At 34.5% G+C, this 11,705-nt stretch overlaps 1 protein-coding gene across 1 annotated transcript in view; it reads right to left on the reverse strand.

Annotated features, from left to right (window-relative positions):
* Gpbp1 (GC-rich promoter binding protein 1) overlaps window positions 1-11,705 on the reverse strand; it is a 61,088-nt gene that overhangs the window by 7,087 nt on the left and 42,296 nt on the right. Inside the window, exons 7-10 of the mRNA XM_021208369.2 lie at window positions 6,359-6,543; window positions 4,870-5,010; window positions 3,756-3,923; window positions 2,058-2,306 (exon numbers count right to left, since the gene is read on the reverse strand). Of these exons, the coding sequence (XP_021064028.1) occupies window positions 2,058-2,306; window positions 3,756-3,923; window positions 4,870-5,010; window positions 6,359-6,543 (743 nt within the window). The remainder of the gene's footprint in view (window positions 1-2,057; window positions 2,307-3,755; window positions 3,924-4,869; window positions 5,011-6,358; window positions 6,544-11,705) is intronic.

Genomic DNA, 11,705 nt, shown 5'->3' on the forward strand with positions numbered 1-11,705 from the left:
AAAAAAAAAAAAAAAAAAAAAAAAGGAAAAGAAAGCTAAGAAAAGACTAACAGAGAACTAACCATTATGACTTGGGCAAGCATGCCGCACATGAGGAAATAACTTTAAAATTTCTGCTTCCTTTAAGGTCAATTTTTAAAAAATGCACTTCACTCCTTAAGTATTTCTGATATTTCTATTTGCTTATCTTACAACTTGCATCTATCACATACCAAGTTATTATGGTAAGTCTCAAAGAATTTATTAGTAGTAATGGGCCCTAAATAGTATCTCTAACATGCTATTCATAGAGTAAGAATTACAAGTCATCTATGTAAAACAATTTGCTTACTTCACAGCACTTCTATCTCCCAAATTATTATGTACCACACTGAACTACTGCTTCAAAACCAGTACTTCAAGTAAAAATTATTTCTGTATCTCTATTCACTGGCTTTTCTGGTACACCGTCCTTAATAATGGCATTTTTACTTACTTAACCTAATCATTCAGTATCACTAAGACTAATAAAACGTACTGCTTTTACTATGACCACATTTTTACTTCTTTTACTGTAAGAACTGACAAAACATTTGTGAAGCCCTGGGTTCAATCCTCAACACTAAAAGAAAATGAGGAGGGAATCAAGTATTCTTAACTCTCTGGCTGATAAAGAAACATGATTGTTTAATATAAAACAATAGAACTATTGTTAGAAATTGTTGTTCATAACTGATAAATGCATTTATTCTAAGATTATATGCACTAAAGAACTGTAAAAAAAAAAGTGAAAATTGAAGCTTAAAGAAAGAAATATCACATTTTCATTTAAAAAAAAAAATTCTACAAGCTGTTAACTTTGTGAACTTAGGATGAATGTTTTATGGGCTTGAGGTGGTATTCAGTGGTTGGAAGATTGTCTAGCAAACATGAGAGGTTCCGGTTCAATCTTCAACTCCAAAGTCGCTCACATACAAAATAAGGTTAGAGTGAACATAATTTATTTGCCCAGTGAATTAATGCTTACAAACTTCCAGTTGAGAACTAGGTTTCCTAAATTTAAATTCTAACTACACAATTTCCTGATTTTGTGACATTAAATAATCATTAATTGCTGATGTATTTATTTCTGTATGTATACATATATTCATACAAAAGTATTCAGTAATCCAAATGGACATTTTTTTCCTTTCTCCTTTACATATTTTGATGATACATAACACAGTATTACTAGCATGAAACTTGCACCCATGCAGAGGCTGTTTATCATTACACAACTATATGTGCTTATTTTTTTACAAATTCTATCCAGTGTTATAAAGGATGTTATATATTATGTGCACATTCTGCTATTAGTAGCTTTAGATAGCTTCTCACTTTCAGTCTCTCAACAAAATCTTCATATAACTAGTTCATATACCTCCCCATGCACCAGTTATTATTTTCCTTTCTGTATGTATAATCTAATTTAATTTAGGCAAAAGGCCTATAAGATAAGCATTCTTAATGTTTTTTTAATGTTCACAAAATGCATAAATGTTCACATATATGCACAACGCATTTAATTCCAAGCATCCACATGGCAGCTCACTGCTATCCATAACTCCAATGGTATCCAATGCCCTCTCTGACCTCCATAGCCACCAAGAATACATGTGGTAGAGAGACTTATGCAGGCAAATGCTTAAAATGAACACATAAAATGGATCAATAGTCAACTAGCCATACTACTCAGTAATAAAAGAAACAAAGTATTAGCAAACCGTACAAGAGAAAAATAAAATTAAAACCAACACAAAAAAGCAGAGATACAAACCCACTTATACAGATGTCCACTGAGTCAAATCTATATAGAAAACAGACCAGTGACTACCAAAATGAAAGTGAAATGATTAAACTACAATGGAAACAGAACTACAAATGCAATAAACAAGTGAAACTTAACACATTAAAGGCAAATAAATTAGAGCTAGGTGTGGTGGCTCATACCTTAGACCCCAGCACTCAGGAGACAGTGCCAACCATCTCTAAGATCTAGTACCCAACATCACAAAAATAAACTTATCAATCACTTAAACTTGATAATAAAACCTTGAACAGAGATAATGCCAGAAAAAAAAAGTAAAAATAATTACTAACCTGTGTTCTGCCTCTAGTGAACTGGAAAGAACATCAGTTTGTGGAAATGTCGAAGAACGAATGATCTGTTGAGAAATCATCGAGGCATTGCCATTCTCCTGTGGAATTTCATTTTCATCAAAGTTTCTGTTTATATCTCTTTCTTGGTGAGTAGAATTGCTGTTGTGCAAATTAAATGAGTCGTCATCCTGATTTTTAGGGAGTTTAAAAAATAAGCAGTGAGTTCTAGAGAACAGTTAATAACAAGTAAAAGAACCTGTTTAGATTTTCATAAAAATACATAAATCTAAATTATTGCACTATCATTAAATTTCAAGGCATCCTTAAAAATGTATAAGGCCAAAAAGATGAAGATGAAAGAAAAGAAATATCCCTGCTGGACTCGGTCCCACCCCCATCTTCCTGCTTCAGCCTACAGGGTATTTAAATTAAAAGGATGCACCACAGTGCCCAGCACAGGATTTTTTTAAGTATAGATTTGTGTCTAGGCATGGTGTAAATTACATATACACACCTATAATTTCAGCCTTTGACAAGTAGACTAAGGCTAAGGACCATAAATTACATGCCAGCCTCCAAAAAAGATTAAGCAAAACAATAAAACCCTAATGTTTTTGCATAAAAAAATTGAAAAATACAAAATGAGAAAAGTTTCTGAGAAAAAAAAGCTCGCCATGTGATGGTGGTGCAAACCTTAATTCCAGCACCTTGGGGTGGGGGAAGGCAGTGGTGGTGGCAGCAGTGCAGCAGCAGAGATCTCCATGAGTTCAAGGCCAACACATTTTACAGAGTACCAGGACAGCTCTGTCCCCTCCAAGCAAGCTGCTTTTCTTTATAGGGAGTTTTTTTTTTTTTTTTAAACTATAATTTCAAAATAGGTTTATTTACAACAGTATGAATGTAAGCACACCACTAGGGATGGTGGCAAGGTTGAACAAGTATAAATCTGTTAGCACCAACAGATATGAAGGGAAATAAGGACAAAACAGGGAAATCATCAATAGGGAAGGAATCAGGGAAGTAGCCTGCTGAGGATACACACAGAAGAGAACCAGGGGATTAGGGGCTCTGATCTCATTATCTTTCTATTTCCTGTTGGGGCTCCTCAACGTTGAATCTAATGCAAAAACAGAGCTCATTTCTAATCTTGCAAAGGAATTCAATGATTAAAACAGAAATTTTAAAAAAGTCTTTAAGTATATCTGAAACTATGTACAGAGCTGACCTATACTCTAATAACATCACTGTTATACCCATCACAAATCCTTTTGCTCCAACAAGGTGTAGTGGTATATGCCTGTCCAGTTTTCCAGAGGTAGAGGCAGGCTGCCTGCTGTGGTGGCAGGTGACTCTGATCCCACCACTCAAGAGGCAGAGGCAGGTATAGATTTCTGAGTTTGAGGACAACCTAGTCTACAAAGTGAGTTCCAAGACACTCAAAACTACACAGAGAAACCTCGGCTCTATTAGCTCTTAAAATATACACACAGAGAAGAGAGGAACCTCCTAACATAGACTTAGCAGGAGGCAAACCAAAGATTAAGTTTTAATTAGAGTTTGTCAAGGTTTTCAATGTTTACCCACATAGTTTAAAAACATGTTAATGTCAAATTAAAACTTACTGCAATTTCAATTACCTTCTCTGAGCCAGCATGACTTTCATCTTCATGTTCCTCTTCTACTCTGTCCCTTTTCAATGCTTTCAAAAATTCACTCTTTTTATCACTGCGCATTCGAGTCAGTTTAGTTAAACGAGGCTGCTGATTAAGTTTGTCAACAGGCGAAGAAGAATTTGAACGATTACACTAATGGAAAATTCAGAACATGTAACCAGGTCAAGCACAGTTCACTATTATCACTGCTTCTTATTGTACATTTATAAGGTAAAACTGGTTTTAAAGTATAGTTCAAAGTAAATGTCTACCAGTGAATATTTTTCTTTGACATTAAAGAGGCTATGTAACAGCAATTCTTAATTCCACAGAAATAAATCATAAGGCTTAATTATTTACATTAAAGTGAATATTTAATAAAGAACAATAAACCAGTTAGAAATATAGATCCTACTTTTTAACAGTAGATTTTGCAGATCCAAAACTGCAGATAAGAACATAAATTATACATGGTTTTGATATTACAATATGGGACATAACAACAGTTTAGTACAAAAATAAAGATAAGAGCCTTTGATTCAAGATTAGTCAAGAAACTCCCTAGTCTGAGTTCCAAAAAATAACACTACCTTAGCTGCCACATACTCATATAGACCTTTCCTTCCACTACTCTAAGTCATTGTCACTATCATTCACTACCAAAACAAGACTATACAAATCTACATTCATACTCAAGGGTTAGCCTACAGCGAAACCTCCACAAATATCAAAGGAAACTACAATTATTTTAACACTTTCTTAGCAAATCTTTGTAATGAATAGGTATATATGGGAGTTCCACTATTTTCTGTCTAGAATACTTAGGAAATTAGAATTTTTAATTTCTACTCCTCAAAGTATAACAATGCAAATAAAATGAGTTGTTTGAACTAAATTTACAGAATTTCTTTAATGAATTGGTCTATCTAGTAAGTTGGTAAACTATCAGGATTTAGTAACTGGGAACCATAACCTATGTCAGGAAGGTAAGGAAGAATGGTCCTTTATGACCATAAGTTTCAGACCAACCTGGGCAAAACAGCAAAACCCTGTCCTTTTACTTTTAAATACATTTCTCAAGAAATGTTCAGTGGCATACCTCTTTCACTGAATTTGTTGATGGACTAATATTCTTGGCCNTTGACTTGAAAGTATTAAAGTTGCCAACACCATATGTAGATTCATGAGAAAAAGAAGTCCCGACTTTGTTTTCTTTAGTTTGGCTTTTCCACTGTGTAGGCTAAGAAAAACAGAAGAAACCATTGTTACCAAAAACAAATTTATGAAAACAAAAAAAAAAGGGGGGGACACACTAAGCAATGATTACAATATAGCTCATAACAGTTATTTATATACTACTTTCCCCATCTCTCTCTCCATGTTCCTTTCTTTGACCCTTGTGCCTTTTGTTTTATCTATGCAGCCCACTAGCTAGCCTAGAACTCAAATCAGGCCCTCAGTGCTGAGATTACAGGTATGAACCACAACATATTTCTCTACAAATAAAGATTTAATATGCAATTAAAAAAAAAAAAAAAAAAAAAAAAAAAGAAATGGCTCAGTGGCTTACAGACAGCTTAAGTTCAGCTCCCAATATCAAAGTCAAGTGTCTCACCGTAACTCCACAATCACCTGTAGTACTTACTACCTCTGGCCTCTTCAGGCACCTGCACATATCCACATACAGACATACCCATCTACATGGTTTAAAAATAATAAAGGGAACCCAGGTGTGCAAGCACATGCCTTTAATCCCAGCACTCTAGAGGCAGAGGCTGGCATGTAGATTCTGTAGCCTGATCTATAGAATCTAGGCCAGCCAGAGCTACATAGAGACCGGTTTTAAAAACATAAACAAAATAACACTGATGATAATGATAAAGGGGACTGGCAAGATGCTCAGAGGATAAGGCACCTGTCTCCAAACCTGGAGACTACAAGTAGAAGATTCTTAAAAGTTGTCCTCTGACCTCCACCTGTACATTGTAGCCCACGTAAACATAAACAACTACACACAAAATAAACTACTTATAAACTAATACATTAATCTTTGAATCTATATTAAGGTTATTTCCAAAACTCTAAAGTTAGGAATTTCCTTGCCTTATATTGAAACTCATTAGTATTTCAAAAACTTATAACTTAGCACCAAGTAAATAATGCAATACATGTAGTGAACAAGTATATCCTATTACATCCAACAGAGCAGAAATTTTAAGTTTAATTTTCTCCTCAAAACACAGAGGAACTAAAAAAAAAATTATATACATGAATCTACTTTTTACAGCAGTGGTGGTGGCGCATGCCTTTAATCCCAGCACTTGGGAGGCAGAGGCAGGAGGATTTCTCAGTTTAAGGCCAGCCTGGTCTACAGAGTGAGTTCCAGGACAGCCAGGGATACACAGAGAAACCCTGTCTTGAAAAACAGTAAAACAAAACAAAACAAAAAAAAAAAACAAAAAAACAAAAAACAAAAAAACAAAACCAAAAACCAACAACTGATCAAAGTATGCAGAATAATTCAGTATAGTGTGACAATTCACAAATGGGACATCTATAACAAATTTGGCTTACACACAAGAACTTACTTTTGTAGGTGGAACAGCAGGTTTGGGGACTAAGCCTTTATAAACACTGGGACCAGTTCCATTCTTAATTGGCTGTGACTGGAGGTTTCCTGCTACTGGGAATCCAGATAGCTGTAAGTCTTTTGTATTACCTTTCTTAATGACCAGCATTCTTGGAGTTCTAGATTTAGGATTCGGGGGATAGTCTGCATAAATAAAGCACAAAAAAGTGTTATATACAATTTCAAATTTAGGATAAAATCACACTACCAAACCTTACAGCATTTTTTAAAAAAAGTAATCAGCTGGTTTGGGGTTGAAATAATTAATCTGAATAAATCAAATTCCTGCTTAAGAAATAAAGCTAAAATATAATCTTATGAAATGTAAGGCATGGGTAATGCTTACTAATATAGATAACTGCAGGTTAAAAGATACAAATGGAAAAGCAGAATTAAAATTTACATATTTTTCACTTATTTTTTAAAAATTTGCAAACTTCATGCTAAAGAGTCAAAGCTTACAATATAAAAGCTCTAATTTCCCCTTATGCTAAGTCTTAAAATTTTGTCAAATTTTCCTATTTTTAATCCTTTCATTATCCTAACAAACTCATAATCAATCAGTGTGGACCAGCAATCCCAATATTTCTAAATGTCTACTAATCGACTATAAGTTAAAAATAAAAAATAATTTTCATAATAAAAATTCATTAAAATATTTAACAGTCCATCTAATTTTTTTATAAAATAAGACATCATGTGAGATCAGGGCAATCAACTCAAACTGTTTTCTAAAGCTAGTACTGGAAATAGCTAGTAGATAAAGTTTTTTTTTTTTTCTCAAGACTACTGTACTTGTTAAAAATATGAAATGTTTTCCCTGGATAATCAGTTTGTATGTATAAACAGGTATTATGCCTACTTATCATTATCACAATGAAGTATATTCTACATTCCTTATAATAATCTCTGAAAGTTACCTATTTCACAGAAAATTTACAATAGTTGAACTTAGATACAAGCTCAGAATTTTAATGACATACTTTATGAATTGATAAGCTAGGGGGACATTTGTGCTGATACCCTGTCCCCAAACTACCTATTTCTTATCATGGTAATACAACTGTAAGGACTCCTAGAGAAACTTGGAAGGACTCAGTTCATCTAAGACTCCATACTCTCCAAAAGATTAAACTCATGTTTTATCTACTGCCATGTTGACAGATAAATGAGAGCTTAGAACAAAATGAAGGATCCCTTACCAAAAAATCAAATATATGTTGAATTATTAGGAAAAATATCCCATAAGTTTTGGTACCTAAAAGACTTAATAGCTTGAAAAAAGTACCTTCAAGCACATAAGAACAAAGAAAGCTGTTAAAAGTATAGTTTAACTGAGTATATTATTACACAATGAAGAAAAACAAAATTAAAAATGAAGATCTCAGACGTAGAAATACTAGGAACTCAACTTTTTTCGCAGTTTTTAGAAAAAAAAAAGGTAATAGTATGAATAAACTATTAATAATAAAAATTAAGAAAAACCCAGGCTCTGAGCTGAATATGGTTGGTGGTTAAGGCAGAGTTTGGGCCTGCTTGTGTTATTAAAACTGAGACACTGCTTGATTCCTCCTACCAAAAAGGTTCTTGAAGAGAGTCAAGATGGCATTTATAGTCCCAGAACTTTAAAAAAAAAAAAAAAAGAAAAAGAAAAAGAACACCTTGTGTTTAGGAGTACCAAACTGATTTCACAAACACAGTATGATCTCATCTTACAACAGGGGGGAGGAAAATTCCTGATAGTCCATGGTTAGTTAGGATTCAGTGCTCTCAAAAGGGGAGAAAGAAGTTAGAATTATATAAGACAGTATCTTAGGCTAGAATTTTAAATAACATCAAGGAATGTGAGGCATAACTAATGTTTACAAAATACAAAAGGTAATGACTTTAAGCGTTATCAGACATCAGGCTTTGAAACAAACGTTTCAATCAGTATATCACAAACATGGCTAATGAGATTTGGTTCAATATGGCTTAAGCAACAACTAAGTTTATCTTCCTTCCCTCAGAGATTCTTTTACATTAAGCTACTGTAATGGGGGAGGTAAGCAAATAAGCTATATAGAAGTAGAGGTACCAGCAAAAGGGTGATCAATACATACTGCCAAAGGAAGATGTGAAGGGAAAAGATTCAGTTTAGAATGGGCACAGAGAAATATAACAGCTGAGAATGATCTAATAATCTGACCTGTAGACTCCCAGAAGCAGTGAAATGAAAATGTTAAGATATGATGGAAGTAAAACAGAACTTTTCCATCCAAAATTATGTAATTCACAACCTATTCTGTTTTTAAAGAAAATGGTTTGACAAATGTTGCAAACACGTGAACAAATAATATTTTTATAAATATAAGTCATCGGGGGCTGGTGAGATGGCTCAGTGGGTAAGAGCACCCGACTGCTCTTCTGAAGGTCCGGAGTTCAAATCCCAGCAACCACATGGTGGCTCATAACCATCCGTAACAAGATCTGACACCCTCTTCTGGAGTGTCTGAAGAAAGCTACAGTGTACTTACATATAATAAATAAATAAATCTTTAAAAAATTAAAAAAAAAATAAATAAATATAAGTCATCATTGATTTTAGAAACACAAGATAGATGTGGTGGTTGGTACATGCCTGCATACCCAAAGTTTGAGAAGTTGAGGAAGAGTCACACAAGGCTCATGTCAGTTTGCACTGCATACTGAGTCCCTAACTCAAAAAAGTTATGTGGGATAAGAACAGTAGGAGGCAGAAAATACAGAGTATACAGACAAATTCGCTTTTGGTTTGGTTTGGTTTTGAGCCTCAAATTGATTCTGACTACAAATTTCACCTTTCCTAAAATTGGATTCCTTGAAGCAAGAAATATTCTGGCTGTTTCTTCAATGAGGTCCTCAGTGCAAAGAATGATGGACTTTCCTATAAAGAAGAAAGGTGAAGCCTAAGAAATCACTCTCAGAAGACTAAATAGCAAAAGTAAGAGATGACAAAAGTCCCTGAAGATGATAAAGAATTAAGAGTGAAGAGTTGTGTTACGATGCAAAGAAAAATAGGATTTTGTACATGATTATCAAACTCTAATGCTAACTTCTAAGTAGATCTACCCATATTGTACAACTTTATAGAGTTGGTCTTTCACTTATAAAAAGCAGTCTTGTTGGGACTGGAGAGATGGCTCAGCAGTTAAGAGCACTGACTGCTCTCCAAAGGTCCTGAGTTCAATTCCCAGCAACCACATAGTGGCTCACAACCATCTGTAATGGGATCTGATGACCTCTTCTGGTTTTATCTGAAGACAGCTACAGTGTACTCATATAAATAAAATAAATCTTAAAAAAAAAAAAAAAAAAGGCAGTCTTGTCTTATATACTTTTGGTATTTAAATAACTTATACAAAACACACAAAAGGGGATATGCTATCTTTAGAATAGTAACAACTCAAAGAGGTATGTTTTTCCTATAACTTAATGTTAACATGTAAAAGTAAAAGGGGGTGGGGGTTGGGGTAGGGGAATGTGGTGGTGGCACATGCCTTTAATCTCAGAACCTAGGAGGCAGAGGCAGGTGCATCACTGTGAATTGAATTGGAGGTCAGACAAGACTGTTATACAAAAAGAAAGTAAAGAAAGCAATTATAAGAAAAATATGTAAAGGCCTACTATATCCTATAAAGCTATTCTGAATAAACTATACAAACGTTGCCCAGTTAAGAAAATTTCTTGAAACCAGTGAGGTAACTCAGCAAGTAAAACAGTTGTCACCACACCTAACTGAGTTTTAATTCCCATGGATCTACATGTTGTAAAGACGGAAGTGACTTCCACAAGCTGCCCTCTAACCTCTACATGCACCACAGCCATGTGTACACACCAACCACAAAATAATAAAAAGTGCAATTCTTTAAAGGAAGCTTTTATAGGGACTAGAGATGGCTCAGTGGGTCAGAGAGCTCACTGCAAAACCATAAAGACCAAAGTTCAAGCCCTTAGCACCTACATCAAAGTTGATGTGACCCCATGTGTGCCTATAATCCCAGCATTGTGGGGAGACAAGAGGACCACTGGCTCTTACTGGCTGCCAGCACTGCCCCAGATTCAGTGAGGTAACCTACCTCGAATAATGTGGAGAATAACAAAGCAGAAAACCCACATTCTGTTCTGATCTCTGTGGTCAAGTCTGGACCTAACCTGGGTCAAACACTCCCACTCTTTATTGAAACAATGACCTCAAAATAATGAAAGGAGTTCTAGACAAATCTTAATTTGTACAGCTACATGCATTTTATACTATTTTATTATTTGTCTCTTCACATTATTTCCCAACTCCTATACATCTCTATAAGCATTAACCTTTTAGATTCAAAAATTATCTCAGATCTTTGTTAACTGTTAAACTTAATTAACTTCCATTCAAGAATATCTAAAGGTAAATGTGTTTGAAATTTTCATATTATTACTTCCTACTAGCCTCCTAAATAACTAATCTTAAAGTGGGTGACATATTATTGCTATCTTGTCATGTATGCCTTCTTTATTCCTACCAATGCAAAAACAATTTTTAATACAAAGTCACTAGTAGGGGAAAACTGGTTAAATTTTTTAATAAAAATCAGAACATTGTTTCAAATAATAAACTCAGATAGTTGAGACAGGCAGACTAATAAGCATTTGAAGACAATCTGGCTACAGACCTTGAACATTTCAATTCATTGACCAAATCTTTGTATTTCCATATTGTCTTCACAGAGTTACCCATTGCACACAGTCTGATCTACCGCTGTCTGTATTACTTCCTTTCTGGTCTACTATCTATTAGTTTCACTTTTGCCTTTTAATGATCCTCTAATTCCTTTCACTTATAGGATGTGAACAAAGCAATTGCTACTGACCAAACATTTGTGTCATGATAAAAGACTTCTGAGTAAGAAAACAAAAGCAGTAATTTTGTGTTTTGTCATTATCCTCATCTTTCAGATAAGGGAATTCACTCAAAAATAAAGAAATTATCTATCATGTATAAATAAGCTCTAAAGCTAGGACCTAGATCTAGCTGATTCCAAAGCCAGTAATCTTAACTATACTGGTGGAGAAAATGGAAATCCAGATATTGACCTATCAGTTATTTTCAAAATGGTTAGTATCCCTAACAAAAATATTATCTGAATGGTCCAGATAAGAAACTTGCAATGTGGGGCTGGTGAGATGGCTCAGTGGGTAAGAGCAGCAGACTGCTCTTCCGAAGGTCCAGAGTTCAAATCCCAGCAACCACATGGTGGCTCATAACCATCCATAACAAGATCTGACACCCTCTTCTGGAGTGT

This window comes from Mus pahari, chromosome 11 (assembly GCF_900095145.1).
Source record: "Mus pahari chromosome 11, PAHARI_EIJ_v1.1, whole genome shotgun sequence".
Lineage (NCBI taxonomy): Eukaryota > Metazoa > Chordata > Mammalia > Rodentia > Muridae > Mus > Mus pahari.